Source organism: Rutidosis leptorrhynchoides, chromosome 5 (assembly GCF_046630445.1).
Source record: "Rutidosis leptorrhynchoides isolate AG116_Rl617_1_P2 chromosome 5, CSIRO_AGI_Rlap_v1, whole genome shotgun sequence".
Classification (NCBI taxonomy): Eukaryota; Viridiplantae; Streptophyta; class Magnoliopsida; order Asterales; family Asteraceae; genus Rutidosis; species Rutidosis leptorrhynchoides.
In genome coordinates, this window is record NC_092337.1 from 178,603,942 (window position 1) to 178,618,771 (window position 14,830).

Here is a 14,830-nt window from a genome sequence, read left to right on the forward strand (position 1 = left end):
ACGGAGTTTGTGATGTTATCGGTGTTGTTGATTTGGATGTTGACTGTACTGACGATGTTGGTAACGCTGACGGTACTATTGATGTTGTTGGTAAAGCAAGTTTAGCTTGTTAATCAAACACCATTTTTGTCAGGGTTTCTGCTCTTCCTTCTATCATTTTAGTTCGCTTAACTGATTTATGGTTAGGGCTAGATTAGATCATCTCTAAGACTTTAGAGATTACATAATCGCCGCGGAATGTTTCTCCAATGAAGTTATGAATTAATACTTCGTCAGTTATTGTTGTTGGTACTCCTTGGTATCTATGGTGCGTATGACGTTGATGCTCGTGGGACAGATTGTGAAGTTGAGGTTTACGACGCGGTTGTGGTTGGAGGTGGTAATGGTACTGTTGGCGTTGATGATGGTGGTACTGGTTATGCTGCTGCTGGTGTTTGTAATCTCTGCACCATATTCTCCAAAGCCACTACCCGAGCGCGAAGCTCGTTGATTTCTTCTATTACACCGGGGTGATTGTCGGTTCGGACGAGCGGATAAATAAAATCTAAAATTTGATGTAATATATAATCGTGACGAGATACTCTGGAAATGAGCGAGAACATGGTATTTCGGACAGGTTCGCCGGTAAGTGCTTTAGGTTCTTCGTCAAGAGGGCAATGTGGTGGATGGAAGGGATCACCTTCTTCTTGTCTCCAATGATTGAGGAGGCTACGAACCCATCCCCAATTCATCCATAATAGGTGATGACTGATTGGTTGATCTATTCCGGTCACACTGCTTTCGGAGCTTGAATGGGATTCCATTTCGGAATCTGAGTGACTTGAACTGATGACGAATTCCATTTCGTACGATTGGATAAAGGATTTTTTTTTCCGATATGAAATGATTTTGGCTAACGGATGGTATTCTAATTACATAGAATATATATATATATATATATATATATATATATAGATCAAAAGATTTTGTAGATTATGGAGGACTTTGCGGGATATGTCAGGCAAAGTTTAAAGTAACATATACGATAAGATATGATTTAGCAGATATGCTAAGATATGAATTTTTGTCTATACACTATTTATGCAATCAATGCAGCAAGACATGTCTTAGACTAAAAATGATAAGCAGGTAATTTCCCGAGGATGATAAGTAGTTAATTTTTGACACAAAATGATAAGCAAAACTTTTGACATGCAGACATGGTCGAAGTCCAGACTCACTAATGCATCCTATCGACTTATCAGTTAGACACACTAATGCAGACCTGGTTCGCTAAGACCACCGCTCTGATACCAACTGAAAGGACCCGTTCATATACATTATAAACGATTCACAATAGTTGATTACATTGCGAGGTATTTGACCTCTATATGATACATTTTACAAACATTGCATTCGTTTTTAAAGGACAATCTTTCTTTACATCGAAAATTGACAGGCATGCATACCATTTCATAATATCCAATATCCAACTATAAATTGATTTAATAATAATCTTTGATGAACTCAATGACTCGAATGCAACGTTCTTCGAAATATGCTATGAAAGACTCCAAGTAATATCTTTAAAATGAGCAAATGCACAGCGGAAGATTTATTTAACACCTGAGAATAAACATGCTTTAAAGTGTCAACCAAAAGGTTGGTGAGTTCATTAGTTTATCATAATCATTTATTTCCATCATTTTAATAGACCACAAGAATTTCATTTCCAGTTCTCATAAATATACGTCCCATGCCTAGAGACAAAAATAATCATTCATATGGTGAAACCTGGTAACCGACATTAACTAGATACATATAAAAATATCCCCTATCATTCCGGGATCCTCCTTCGGACATGATATAAATTTCGAAGTACTAAAGCATCCGGTACTTTGGATGGGGTTTGTTAGGCCCAATAGATCTATCTTTAGGATTCGCATCAATTAGGGTGTCTGTTCCCTAATTCTTAGATTACCAGACTTAATAAAAAGGGGCATATTCAATTCGATAATTCAACCATAGAATGTAGTTTCGATTACTTATGTCTATTTCGTAAAACAGTTATAAAAGCAGCGCATGTATTCTCAGTTCCAAAAATATATATATAGTAAAAGCATTTAAAAAGGGAGCAAATGAAACTCACCATACTGTATTTCGTAGTAAAAATACATATAACGTCATTGAACAAGTGCAAGGTTGGCCTCGGATTCACGAACCTAAATTAATTATATATAATTATGTGTTGGTCAATATTTGTCTAACAAATTAGATCAAGTCATAGTGTACCACAATCCTAATGCTCGAGACTAATATGCAAAAGTCAACAAAAGTAAATTTGACTCAAAATAATTTCCAAAAATCTATACATGATTAATATATAGTTTAAATATTGTCGTTTTATATTTTTAAATATTTTTAAAAGATTTATTAGAGTAATAATATAATTTATTTATTAATAGATAAAATTTTATATTAAATTTATGTAATAAAATATACTTTTATATATATTAAGTAATAAAATTTATAGGGTTCATTTAATATCATAAAGATAATATGATAGGTATTATTAAAGTAAGTTATTACACGTAGTAAAATATGTTTGTATCACATATTTATTTGATAAAATAATATCTATAATGATAGTAAGTAAAAGTTGTATTATTTTGTAATAATAATTATTATTATAAAAATATCAATATTTATAATTACTAAGATGATATTATGATAAAACGATAATTCTAATTATGATAACTTTAATATTTACGATAATTTTTAATATTATCTTTAAAATAATAATTCTATTTAAAATAATAATAATAATGATATTTTATAGTAACAATGACATTTCTATTAAAATGATAATTTTTATTAAAATGATAGTTTTAATACTAACGATACTTTTAATAATAATAGTAACGATAAAAATAATAAGAACGATAATTTTATCTAAATCAATATCTTATAATATTTTAATTTCATCATGATACTCTTACTCATTATTTCCTAATCGTTTCGTTTAATAGCTTTTAATCATCTTTTATATCGTTTTCATAATAATGATAATAATAGTAATCAAAATAATTAGGTGTTACAAATATTTGTTTTAATTACACTAATATTAATAATGATAGTTACTATAACATTATTAACGATAATACTAATAATTATCTTAATGATAATATAGTAATAATAATAATAACAATAACAATAACCATTTTTAAATAATGATATATATATTAATAATGATAATAATAATAATAATAATACCAATAATAATAATAATAATAATAATAATAATAATTGGATAATAATAATAATATTAATTATAACTTTAACGATAATAACGATAGTAATAATAAAAAAAATAACAATTTTTAATGATAAATCCCTTTTATTGATAAAGATAATAATAATGATAATAATAAGATAAAACTAGAACGACGATAAAGACGACGATAATAATAATCATTTTTAATAAAAATATCGAAAATTCAATTGATTATAACTTCTAATCCGTTCATCGAAACCATTCGATAGCTAAAGGAAAAGTTCTTAATTTTTCGCTAGCTTTCCAAGGACATGCATATTTTATACCTTATCTCAACAGCAAGTGTAACTAATTCAAGATTCAACCTAACCTATCTAAGGGCAATATCAAAAGTACAAGCATGCATAATCCTAAATACTCGAGCACTAGTCAGGGATACACTATTAGTATGTAAAAGTTAAATTATGAGTACTCACGTATCAATATTGAGATTCAATATTGCAGGAAAGGTACGTAGACGCAACGGAAATGATAAACACTATATTGACCTCACGAGCATACCCATGAACCATACTCAATCACCTCCATAGCTATAACCCATAATTTCCTTAATCCTATCCCACTCGAAAAACAATTTCGAAATCACTCGGACAGTACTCCGTCGTAATATTTTACGTATACTAATAATATCTTGAAATAATACGGAGTAAATATATATATATGTAAATCGATTGAGAGAGTTTAGAGAAAAATATTTTCAAGTTTCTATGAAATAATGAAACCTATTGAATTATATTTATAATAGATTTTTGAATTATTAAAGTGAATTATTAAAGTATGAATTATTAAAGTGAATTATTAAAGTATGAATTATTAAAGTGAATTATTAAAGTATGAATTATTAAAGTGAATTATTAAAGTTAAAGTAAAGTAAAAATAAAGTAAAGGTAAAGTTTAAGTATAGTAAAAGTATAAAACTATGTACGTATAATATGCGTATAAATATATATAATATTAATTTAAATCGTTATATATATTTAATAAAATAAAATATAAATATCGTTATCTTTATCATACTAGTTAAGTAATGAGTTGTCAAAAGTGGTTCTAGATATTTATAAAAGTTATATACATTTTAATAATAAAGTTCTTTTTAAACTGAAAACGTTTTTGTACGTTTGAAACTAAATAGATCAATCGAGTCTTTATGAGATTCAATCTTCCACTATCCTTTGTCTAGTTCTCAATGATTGACAATTTGTTCTTATTTATAAATCACTTTACCATTTTCCGAATATTGTTAAAATGGAAAGATTTCTCAAATCAACGTGGGCCTTTCAATAGAGACTTGTAATCATAATTCAATATATCTGATAATTCAATCATTTGATCTTATCTTCTAATTCCATTGATAAACATTTTGAAACAGATACAATCATATAAGGTATTTAATCTAATATTTTGTTTACGTTTCAAGTTATAATATATATACACATATACATATATAATCAAATTCGTTTAATGGTTCGTGAATCATTGGAACTTGGTCGAGGTTGAATGAATGTATGAACATAGTTTAAAATTCTTGAAATTTAACTTAACAAATATTGCTTATCGTTTTGGAAACATATAAAGATTAAAGTTTAAATTTGGTTGAAAATTTCCGGGTTGTCACAAAGTCTTTAGCGAATATCTTGCTCCTTACTCTAAACCCTTGCGGACAATAGTTTCCATCATCCTCTGATCTTAGATATTCCAAGATATCATCGTATCTTTCATTATAAATATCCTCCATATTTCTGAAGATATTTTCATAACTATTCTTATCCGAAATCATTAATCTCTTCGTGCTATCAGTGTTACATCATAAAGAAACTGTTAGTTTCTATATTCTGTAATCTTTCGAGCTTAAAATATGAATATTATTGAAGTAATGTTGGGAACTGATGCATGAGTTAGTATAATATAATGACACTTGATCAACGTGATTATATTACATTAAGTCATGCTGAGTTTCTAATGAAACGTGATGATTCACAGAACATATCGTCATCACGTGCCATGTTACATAACTCTTTCATTCAAATTAACTTCTGAACATATCAAGAAAATATATTCTTGATAGTTCTATTCTCAGTGATTCTGGTAATTTGACAAATCAAATCGTGCCATTACGATTTCCTTCTTAGAACATTAACAATGTTCATTCTGAAATTTATATCTGCGAATTCTGAACCATTATAAGCGGTGTTTAATCGCAAGAAGAAGAAACGAAGGGACAAAGCTCCAATATATAAGAGAAAATATAAAGCCCAATAACAACACGGAGGTTACAAACCGTGGATATTAATACGAATAACAATATAAAGACATGGAATAATTAAGAATAGTATTACCCCAAGGTAATAATAGGAGTAAACAGATTCTTCTGGTGGAAGATTGGAAAGAAGGATGACAGAAATGATGATTAAGAAAACATCAAGGATTAGAACGGGATTAAGCATTTCACAATCTTTTGGATGTATGGACTAAGAAAGAAAGTATAGGAATGGTGAGAATAATGAAACGGAAGAGTTTGATTTATAATGGAAAAATCAGACAGAGTAATCGAGGCAGATCACGGTATTTAATTATAGAGATCTTAATTTCCTTATTCGCCGCAGAATCAAATCTTTTAGATTTCGAAGATTTTTTTTAAATCCCTTGATTTCCGGAATTCTACCAAAACAACGTCAAAACTTAAGACGCATCATATTTTCTAAATTCAACCATGACTAGTCAAAAGTTATGATGAAACATGTCTTTCTCCTTTCACTATTTAGTGATAGCTTCACTCGTACACTTCGATTAATTGAATTATCTTATCCATATTACTCAACAGTAATAAAATTCTATTTATCAGCTCAAATTCGTCATGAAAACATTTTTAATGTTAGCTATGACGACCACGATCAAATTTCGGGACGAAATTTCTTTAACGGGTAGGTACTGTGATGACCCGGGAATTTCCGACTAAATTTAAACTTAATCTTTATATGATTTCGATACGATAAGCAAAGTCTGTAATGTTGAGTCACAAAACAATTTAAACTATTTCATATATACATTTGACCTTTGACTAATTCCGACGATTCACGAACAATTGTTAAATATATATATATATATATATATATATATATATATATATATATATATATATATATATATATATATATATATATATATATATATATATATATATATATATATATATATATATGTATAAATTTGGTTTAACAAAATGTAAAATAATCATTTGAACTCAATATGTAAAATAAAATACAAGATAAGAAAGTTGTTATTAAAATAAATCTATGTATAGATACATATGAATTCTATACATAATTATTTGATGTATATCGGGATATATAAAGAAGTTATAAATATTATATAATTATTCAATATTACATAATATGAAAAATTAAATTATGAGACATAATTACAAGTTAAGGATATAGTATCATAATATTATTATTATTATTTTCATTATTATTATTAATACTGATATCAATACTAGTATTAATTATATTATTTGTAATTAATAAATTCTAATAATTTTAGGGTTATCATAATAAAGATTTTTTTTAAATATTATTATAAGAAAGATTGAAATTATAAATTAGTTATGATTTAAATAAATTGTTAGTTATTATTATCAAAAAAAAAAATTTATAATCCTTGTTATTATGATATCATTACTATTATTAAATATTATTAATATTATTATGTTAAAAATAGATATAAAATTTGATATATATATATTGTTATAGTATTATTATCATTATTAATATTATTGTATTATTAATAATATTAGTACTATTAAAATCATTATTATTAGTAGTACTAATAATAATATTATTATTATTATCATTTTTATTATTATTATAGATTGTTATTAAATTTATGAAATCATCATTGTTATTATTAATATCATCATTTATTTTATTTTTATCATTATTATTTAGTATTATTAAAATATTTATTAGTAATTAGTATTATTATTATTAATGTAATTATAATTGATGTGTTTACTTATTATATTATGTATAAAATAAAACCCATCAGATATATCATTATCTTATCTGTCATACTTTATTTTTTTCTATATAGCCCGTGAGTGAATCAAAACCCAATCATCAAAATAAAACAATCAATCAAACATTTTTTCATTATTAATATTGAGTATATGATTGATCACACCATTTCAAATTAGAGAAAAAAACCAAACAGATGAAGAACACAACGTATTTTTTTTCTCTTTTTCTTCTTCTGTTTTTTCCTCTATACGTCCATTTTTTTTCATAATGCAAACTCGAATCAAATAGCAAAATCTAAATATGCAATTATGTTAGAAATCATCAACTAAAACTATCTGTGAAGTTCCACATTCCAATTCGTTTTATCAATCAAGAATTTCGAAGTCAAAGTATTTTTGTAAAAAAGTCAAATATGTGTTCTTCAATCAAATTGATGTTTTATAAATCGTTTATGTCAAAATTAAGAATTTGAAAAGCTTTTATGACTCATTTGAAACTTAATTTGTGTTATAACATTTGTCTAAAAATTTTCTAGAAATCAAAAACGATTTTTTTCTTCTTTTGGTAACAGTGATGAACAGCACACTGGGTTCTGTTTTTTTTTCTATTAATCACAACTAATTAATTTGTGGCGGATATTAAATCCTAATTTATATTTCGTAAGTGTTAGTAAGATTAAAATGGTTGGGTCGATTGATTTGAGTGTTGAAGAAGAAGAGTGTAATAGAGAATGAAAACGGGTTAAAAGATTTTGGTTGAAGAGTTTAATCAGAAAAACACCACTGGACGATTGGTTAAGGGAGTGAGCCGGTGTCCGAGAGGTCATGGGTTCGAGTCCAGGGGCTGTCATTCTTTTTGGAACCCATTCTAATTGAGGTAGTTTTCTAATTTTATTATTATTATTATTATTATTATTATTATTATTATTATTATTATTATTATTATTATTATTATTATTATTATTATTATTATTATTATTATTATTATTATTATTATTATTATTATTATTATTATTATTATTATTATTATTATTATTATTATTATTATTACTAATTAGTATTAGGATTATTATTAGTATTGTTACCATGATTATTGTTATTGATATTACTATTATTATTTGTATCATTATTAAGTATTAGCGTTATTATTGGTATTATTATTATTGTATCACCATTGTTATTGTTAATTATTAGGATTAAGTTTATGAGTATGTTAATTATTGTTATTGTTAACATTAATATTATGAATTTTATTATCATTAAAATGAGTAAAATTATTATTATCATTATTATTAAGACTAGTATTAACGTTAAGCATTAGTTGTATTATTATATTTTCCCTATATAGGAATTAGTATTAAAGCCATTATTATTATATCATTATTAATAATATAATTATCATTATTACTATCATTACTATTATCAATAATATTATCAGTATCATTATTGTTAAAAGTTATCATTATCAATGGTGTTATTAGTAAGATTACTGTTATTATTAGTATTATCATTTTAAAATTATTAGTATTATCATTAAGTTAACAAATAATAAGATATTATAAAATAAATATAGATATAACAATATACATATATACATTTAATACAAAACTTAACTATATAAATATGGTTTTTACTTAAAATATATATATAATGACATATATAGGTTATTAATATAAAAATGATATAACTAATAAATTATATATATTTGTTTGATTACAAATATGTGTATTAACAAATATACAAATGATATAGGTTCATGAATCCAAGGCCAACCCTGCATTGTTCAATATCGTTATATGTATTTTTACTACGAAATACAGTATGGTAAGTTTCATTACTCCATTTTTAAATGCTTTTGCAATATATATTTTTGGGACTGAGAATACATGCGCTTTTATAAATGTTTGACGAAATAGACACAAGTAATTGAAACTACGTTCTATGGTTGAATTATTGAAATCGAATATGCCCCTTTTTATTAAGTCTGGTAATCTAAGAATTAGGGAACAGACATCCTAATTGACGCGAATCCTAAAGATAGATCTATCGGGCCCAACAAGCCCCATCCAAAGTACCGGATGCTTTAGTACTTCGAAATTTATATCATGTCGAAGGAGGATCCCGGAATGATGGGGATATTCTTATATGTATATTGTGGATGTCGGTTACCAGGTGTTCAATCCATATGAATGATATTTGTCTCTATGCATGGGACGTATATTTATGAGAATTGGAAATGAAATTCTCGTGGTCTATTAAAATGACGGAAATGATTATTTATGTTAAACTAATGAACTCCCAACCTTTTGGTTGACACTTTAAAGCATGTTTATTCTCAGGTATGAAAGAAATCTTCCGCTGTGCATTTGCTCAATTTAAGGATATTACTTGGAGTCATTCATGACATATTTCAAAAGATGTTGCATTCGAGTCGTTGAGTTCATCAAGATTATTATTAAGTCAATTATAGTTGGATATATTATGAAATGGTATGCATGCTGTCAACTTTCGATGTAATGAAAAATTGTCTTTTCAAAAACGAATGCAATGTTTGTAAAATGTATCATATAGAGGTCAAGTACCTCGCGATGTAATCAATTGTAATGTATTCGTCCGAATGGATTAGGACGGGTCCTTTCATCCCCAATTCCAACAACTGCTGGCTGCGGCACAAAGCAATGGCAACAACAGCGCACCGCAAAATCTTTCGACTATTTATTCATATCAGAATTTCATGAACTACCAGCTCCCTACATACAAGGGTATTGAAAGACCTGAGTTTGGGAACATGGAAATGGTAGATGCTGATCTAATAAACTACACCAACCGATTCCAAGAATTTGCTTTCATGAATCCTCACATGACTACTCCCGAGTATCTAGGGATCCAACACTACATCAATGGGTTACCTGATGGCCTTCGAAGGGGCGTCGCCGTATTAAACCCAAGGACCATACAAGAAGCCATTTGTATGGCAAACCAGCTAATTAACAAACCTGGGAGGAAAGGAGATTCTAAAAGAAAGTTGGCGATACTACAACAGGTGGTTATGCTGGTAAACTTCCCTACTGCTCCAGATGTGAAAAACATCACAATGGGAAGTGTAATATTCAATGTGGAAACTGTAAGAAGATGGGTCACCTGAGCAAAAATTGTAGACTTCCTGCTGTTACAACATATACTCCTGCAACTAAAGACAAGCCCTTTGTTCCTACTTGCTATTCTTGTGGTGAAATAGGACATACAAAACCCAATTGTCCTAAGAAGGAGGATATCACTAAGAATGCAGATGCTGGCAAGGCTAAAGGCCGAGCATTTGTCATGACTGCTGAAGAAGCTAGGGACGACGAGGACGTCATCACTGGTACGTTTCTTGTCAACAACTGCTATGCTTCTGTTTTATTCGATACTGGTGCTGATAGAAGTTATGTGTCTACTGAATTATGTGCCTTATTTGACGAGAAACCTCAAAACTTAGACACTAAGTGTCTTGTAGAAATGGCCAACGGGAAATTTATAAAAGTTGACCGGATCTACAAGGAATGTAATCTGACTCTAGCCAATAAAACCTTCAAGGTTGACTTATTGCCTGTTGAAATAGGAAGCTTTGATGTAGTCTTAGGGATGGATTGGTTATCCCCGATGAAAGTGGGTATCTAGTGTTTTGATAAGATAATTAATATTCCTCTCGAAACTGATGAAATTCTTGTTATCCAAGGAGATAAGAGTGGTTCTGATGTGCGTAGAGGTGTATACAAAATAGTTATATTTTTACTACAAAATACTATTTAATACGGTACAATTTTACACAAGTTATTTATTTATTTATAGAGTGGATATACCTAAACCTTGCTACAACACTTATAGGCAGTGTACCTAATCGTACAGTAGTGTAGTTTTTAGTAAGTCTGGTTCGTCCACAGGGAACTTGCCAAGTTTAACGCTATATTTTTAATAAATATAAAAATATATATGTATAGTATTATTATTATAAAAGGGGGGTTTTTACCGTTTAATGATCGGTTTGTCGATTTTAAAACTTAAGTCACAGTTAAAACCTAATGTAAAATATTAAATATATAAAAGACTTAATTTAAAGCGTAAAGTAAATAACAATAATGAAATTGCGATAAATAAAAGTGCGATAAATAAAATTGCGATAATTAAAAAATACGATAATTAAAAGTGCAATTAAATAAAATGACAGTAAATAAAAGTGCGATAATTAAAAGTGCAATTAAATATGAAATAAAGGAATTATGCTTATTTAAACTTCAGTAATCATGATGTTTGACGTGTTGATTTTAGTTTAATACCATGGGTTAATTGTCCTTTGTCCTGGATTATTCAATATGTCCATACGGATTTGTCCATAATAGTCCATTAGTCATAATCATAAAATGCGGAAGTCTTCGTCAAATTATTCTTATTCCCGAAGTCAAATATTCTAACTAATTGGGGATTCGAATTGTAACAAGGTCTTAATACTTTGTTTAATGAATACACCAGGTTATCGACTGCGTGTAATCCAAGGTTTTATTACTTTGTTAACAATTACACCAATTACCCTTGTATGTAATTCACCCCTGTTTCAACAAGTCTATTAACTATTAATCCAGTTCCGTGTCCGGTCAAATGAATAATTATTGGTATTTATAGATATCCCGCCCACCGTACCCAGTCAAGCGTATGTGGTTATATATAAATATGTCAAATTATAAGTCTATATATTAAATTAACGAGGCATCGTTTAGTTAATATAAAGCCCATTAATAGCCCATAGTCTAATTTCCACAAGTGTCGTTCTTTTATCCAAACCTCAATTATGGTCCAAAGCCCAATTACCCAATTTTAATATTTTGTCCAACATCACGATTACTTCGACATTAAATAAGCATAATAATAACTTAGCTACGAGACATTAATTTAAAACGGTTGAACATAACTTACACCCTTACAACATTCGCTAACATTCCCTTATTATTAAAATTAAAATTAAAATTATAATATATATATATATGTATATATGTATATATATATATATATATGTATATGTATATGTATATATATATATATATATATATATATATATATATATATATATATATATTACGAGTGAGAGATATATAGATGGTGTATGGATTCAGTCGACCAGAGCCTGCTTTTATAGGAATGTGGCCATGTACAGTAGCCCATGCAATCGCATGGGCTTGAGGTTATAATGCCATGCGATTGCATGGCTGGGAATTCCAGCTCACATGAGTTTGTTTCTTTCTTGCCGACGGTTTTATAAATATAATATAATATATATATAATTTAAGAATTAATTATATATTATATTATATTCATGTGCATAGTTGACTTGTAATTTTTAGTCCGTTGCGTCGAGCGTTGAGAGTTGACCCTGGTCCCGGTTCTGGATTTTTGAATGTCCTTGCGTACAATTTAATATCTTGTACTTTGCGTTTTGCGTCTTGTACTCTTGTAATTTTGAAACGTTTCTCATCAATAATTTGAACCACTTTGATTTTACTTTGTACTTTTGAGCTTTTTGATCGATTGCGTCTTCAATTCGTCAAATCTGTCTTTTGTCTTCACTTTTTATTATTTAAACGAATATCACTTGTAAATAGAACAATTGCAACTAAAAGCTTGTCTTTCTTGAGGGATAATGCTATGAAATATATGTTCATTTTTAGCATTATCAGGTTCCAAACTTAATCTTATCTCATGTATCAAAACCCGAAAGTACCTTATGAAAGGATGTCAAGCCATTTTGGCTCACATAAAGGAAGTCAAGCCAGATGAATAGCGTATTGAAGACGTTCATGTTGTTAAAGACTTTCCTGAAGTATTTCTTGATGAACTCCTTGGTCTTCCACCACAAAGACAAGTTGAGTTTCAAATCGATTTGATCCCCGGTGCTGCACCTATTGCAAAGGCACCATACCGGCTAGCTCCATCAGAAATGAAAGAACTATCTATGCAACTACAAGAGCTTCTAGAAAAAAGATTCATTCGTCCTAGCTCATCACCGTGGGGAGCACCTATATTGTTCGTTAAAAAGAAAGATGGTTCAATGAGGATGTGTATCGACTATCACGAACTAAACAAGTTGACCGTTAAGAATCATTATCCTCTTCTTAGAATCGATGACTTGTTTGATCAGTTACAATGATCAAGCATCTATTCCAAGATCGACCTGAGATCTGGATATCATCAACTTAAAGTTAAGGAATTCGATGTTTCCAAGACTGCCTTCCGGACTCGTTACGGACATTATGAATTTTTGGTAATGCCCTTTGGGTTAACTAACGCTCCTGCTGTGTTCATGGATCTCATGAACCGTGTATGCAAGCCTTATCTCGATAAGTTTGTGATTGTTTTCATCGACGATATTCTCATCTACTCTAAGAGTGAGAAAGAACACGAACAACACCTCCGACAAATACTGGAGTTATTAAAGAAGGAACAGTTGTATGCTAAGTTCTCCAAGTGTGAGTTTTGGTTGAAGACTGTTCAGTTTTTGGGGCATGTAGTTGACAGTAATGGAATGCATGTCGACACTGCGAAGATCTCAGCTATTCAGAACTGGGAAACACCTAAGAACGCGAAACACATTCGTTAGTTCCTAGGACTTGCCGGTTACTATCGGAGATTTATCAAAGATTTCTCCAATCTTACCAAACCACTCACCAAGTTGACTCATAAGGATAAGAAGTTTGAGTGGTCTATTGAACAGGAATCTACGTTTCAGACCCTCAAAGAAAGGTTGACTACCGCTCCAATCTTATATAACGACCCTCATTTTTCGATTCTATATTTTTCCATATTAAATGCCCAACAATATAATTAAACTTAACAATTAAACCTTAATTAACTCCTCTTGAAAATACCCAAGCCGAAAAGAAAAAAAATAGTGAATTGCCTAAAATACCCTCCCTAAAATCGGATCCCATGAACTCCCATTACTTCCTCATCAAGTTTGACTTGTTCCCTAAGTAAAACCTAACCCTAATCACCTCCTCATTAACCTAACTTGTTCCCAAAGTAATTCCTAATTAAACCCTAATTCTAGAATCCTCCTAACTCTCCTATAAATAGAGACCTAGGCTAGAGCTAAACATGCACCAAATCACAATTACAAATCTCTCTCTCAAATCTCTCATCTCTCTCTAATTTTCGGCTCAAAAACCGAAAATCCCCCACCACCATCGAAAATATACAAGGGTTTTCAAGCAATCTTCATCGTGTTCTTCGCGTTCTTCGAAGATCTTCAAAGGTGTTCTTCAAATCTTCAAGGTTTTGATCTTCATCTCCAAAGTGTTTCATCTTTTCTTTGTTAATCATCTTCGAATCTTCAAAGGTATTACATAAACCCTAAAACTTATTTACATAATCTTTGATCTTTGCTTTAATTCTTATTCATGTTACAAACTTGTTAATTCATAAACATATACAATATATACATGAACACATATAGATCTATATATACATGAAAG

The 14,830-nt window shown here is 29.1% G+C and overlaps 1 protein-coding gene across 1 annotated transcript; it reads left to right on the plus strand.

Moving 5' to 3' along the window:
- Positions 1–10,116: 10,116 nt before the first annotated feature.
- On the plus strand, positions 10,117–10,988 carry LOC139849184 (uncharacterized). Its single transcript, XM_071838847.1, has 2 exons — positions 10,117–10,383; positions 10,461–10,988. Exons 1-2 carry the CDS (start codon positions 10,117–10,119, stop codon positions 10,986–10,988), a joined length of 795 nt encoding a protein of 264 aa, XP_071694948.1.
- Positions 10,989–14,830: the final 3,842 nt, after the last annotated feature.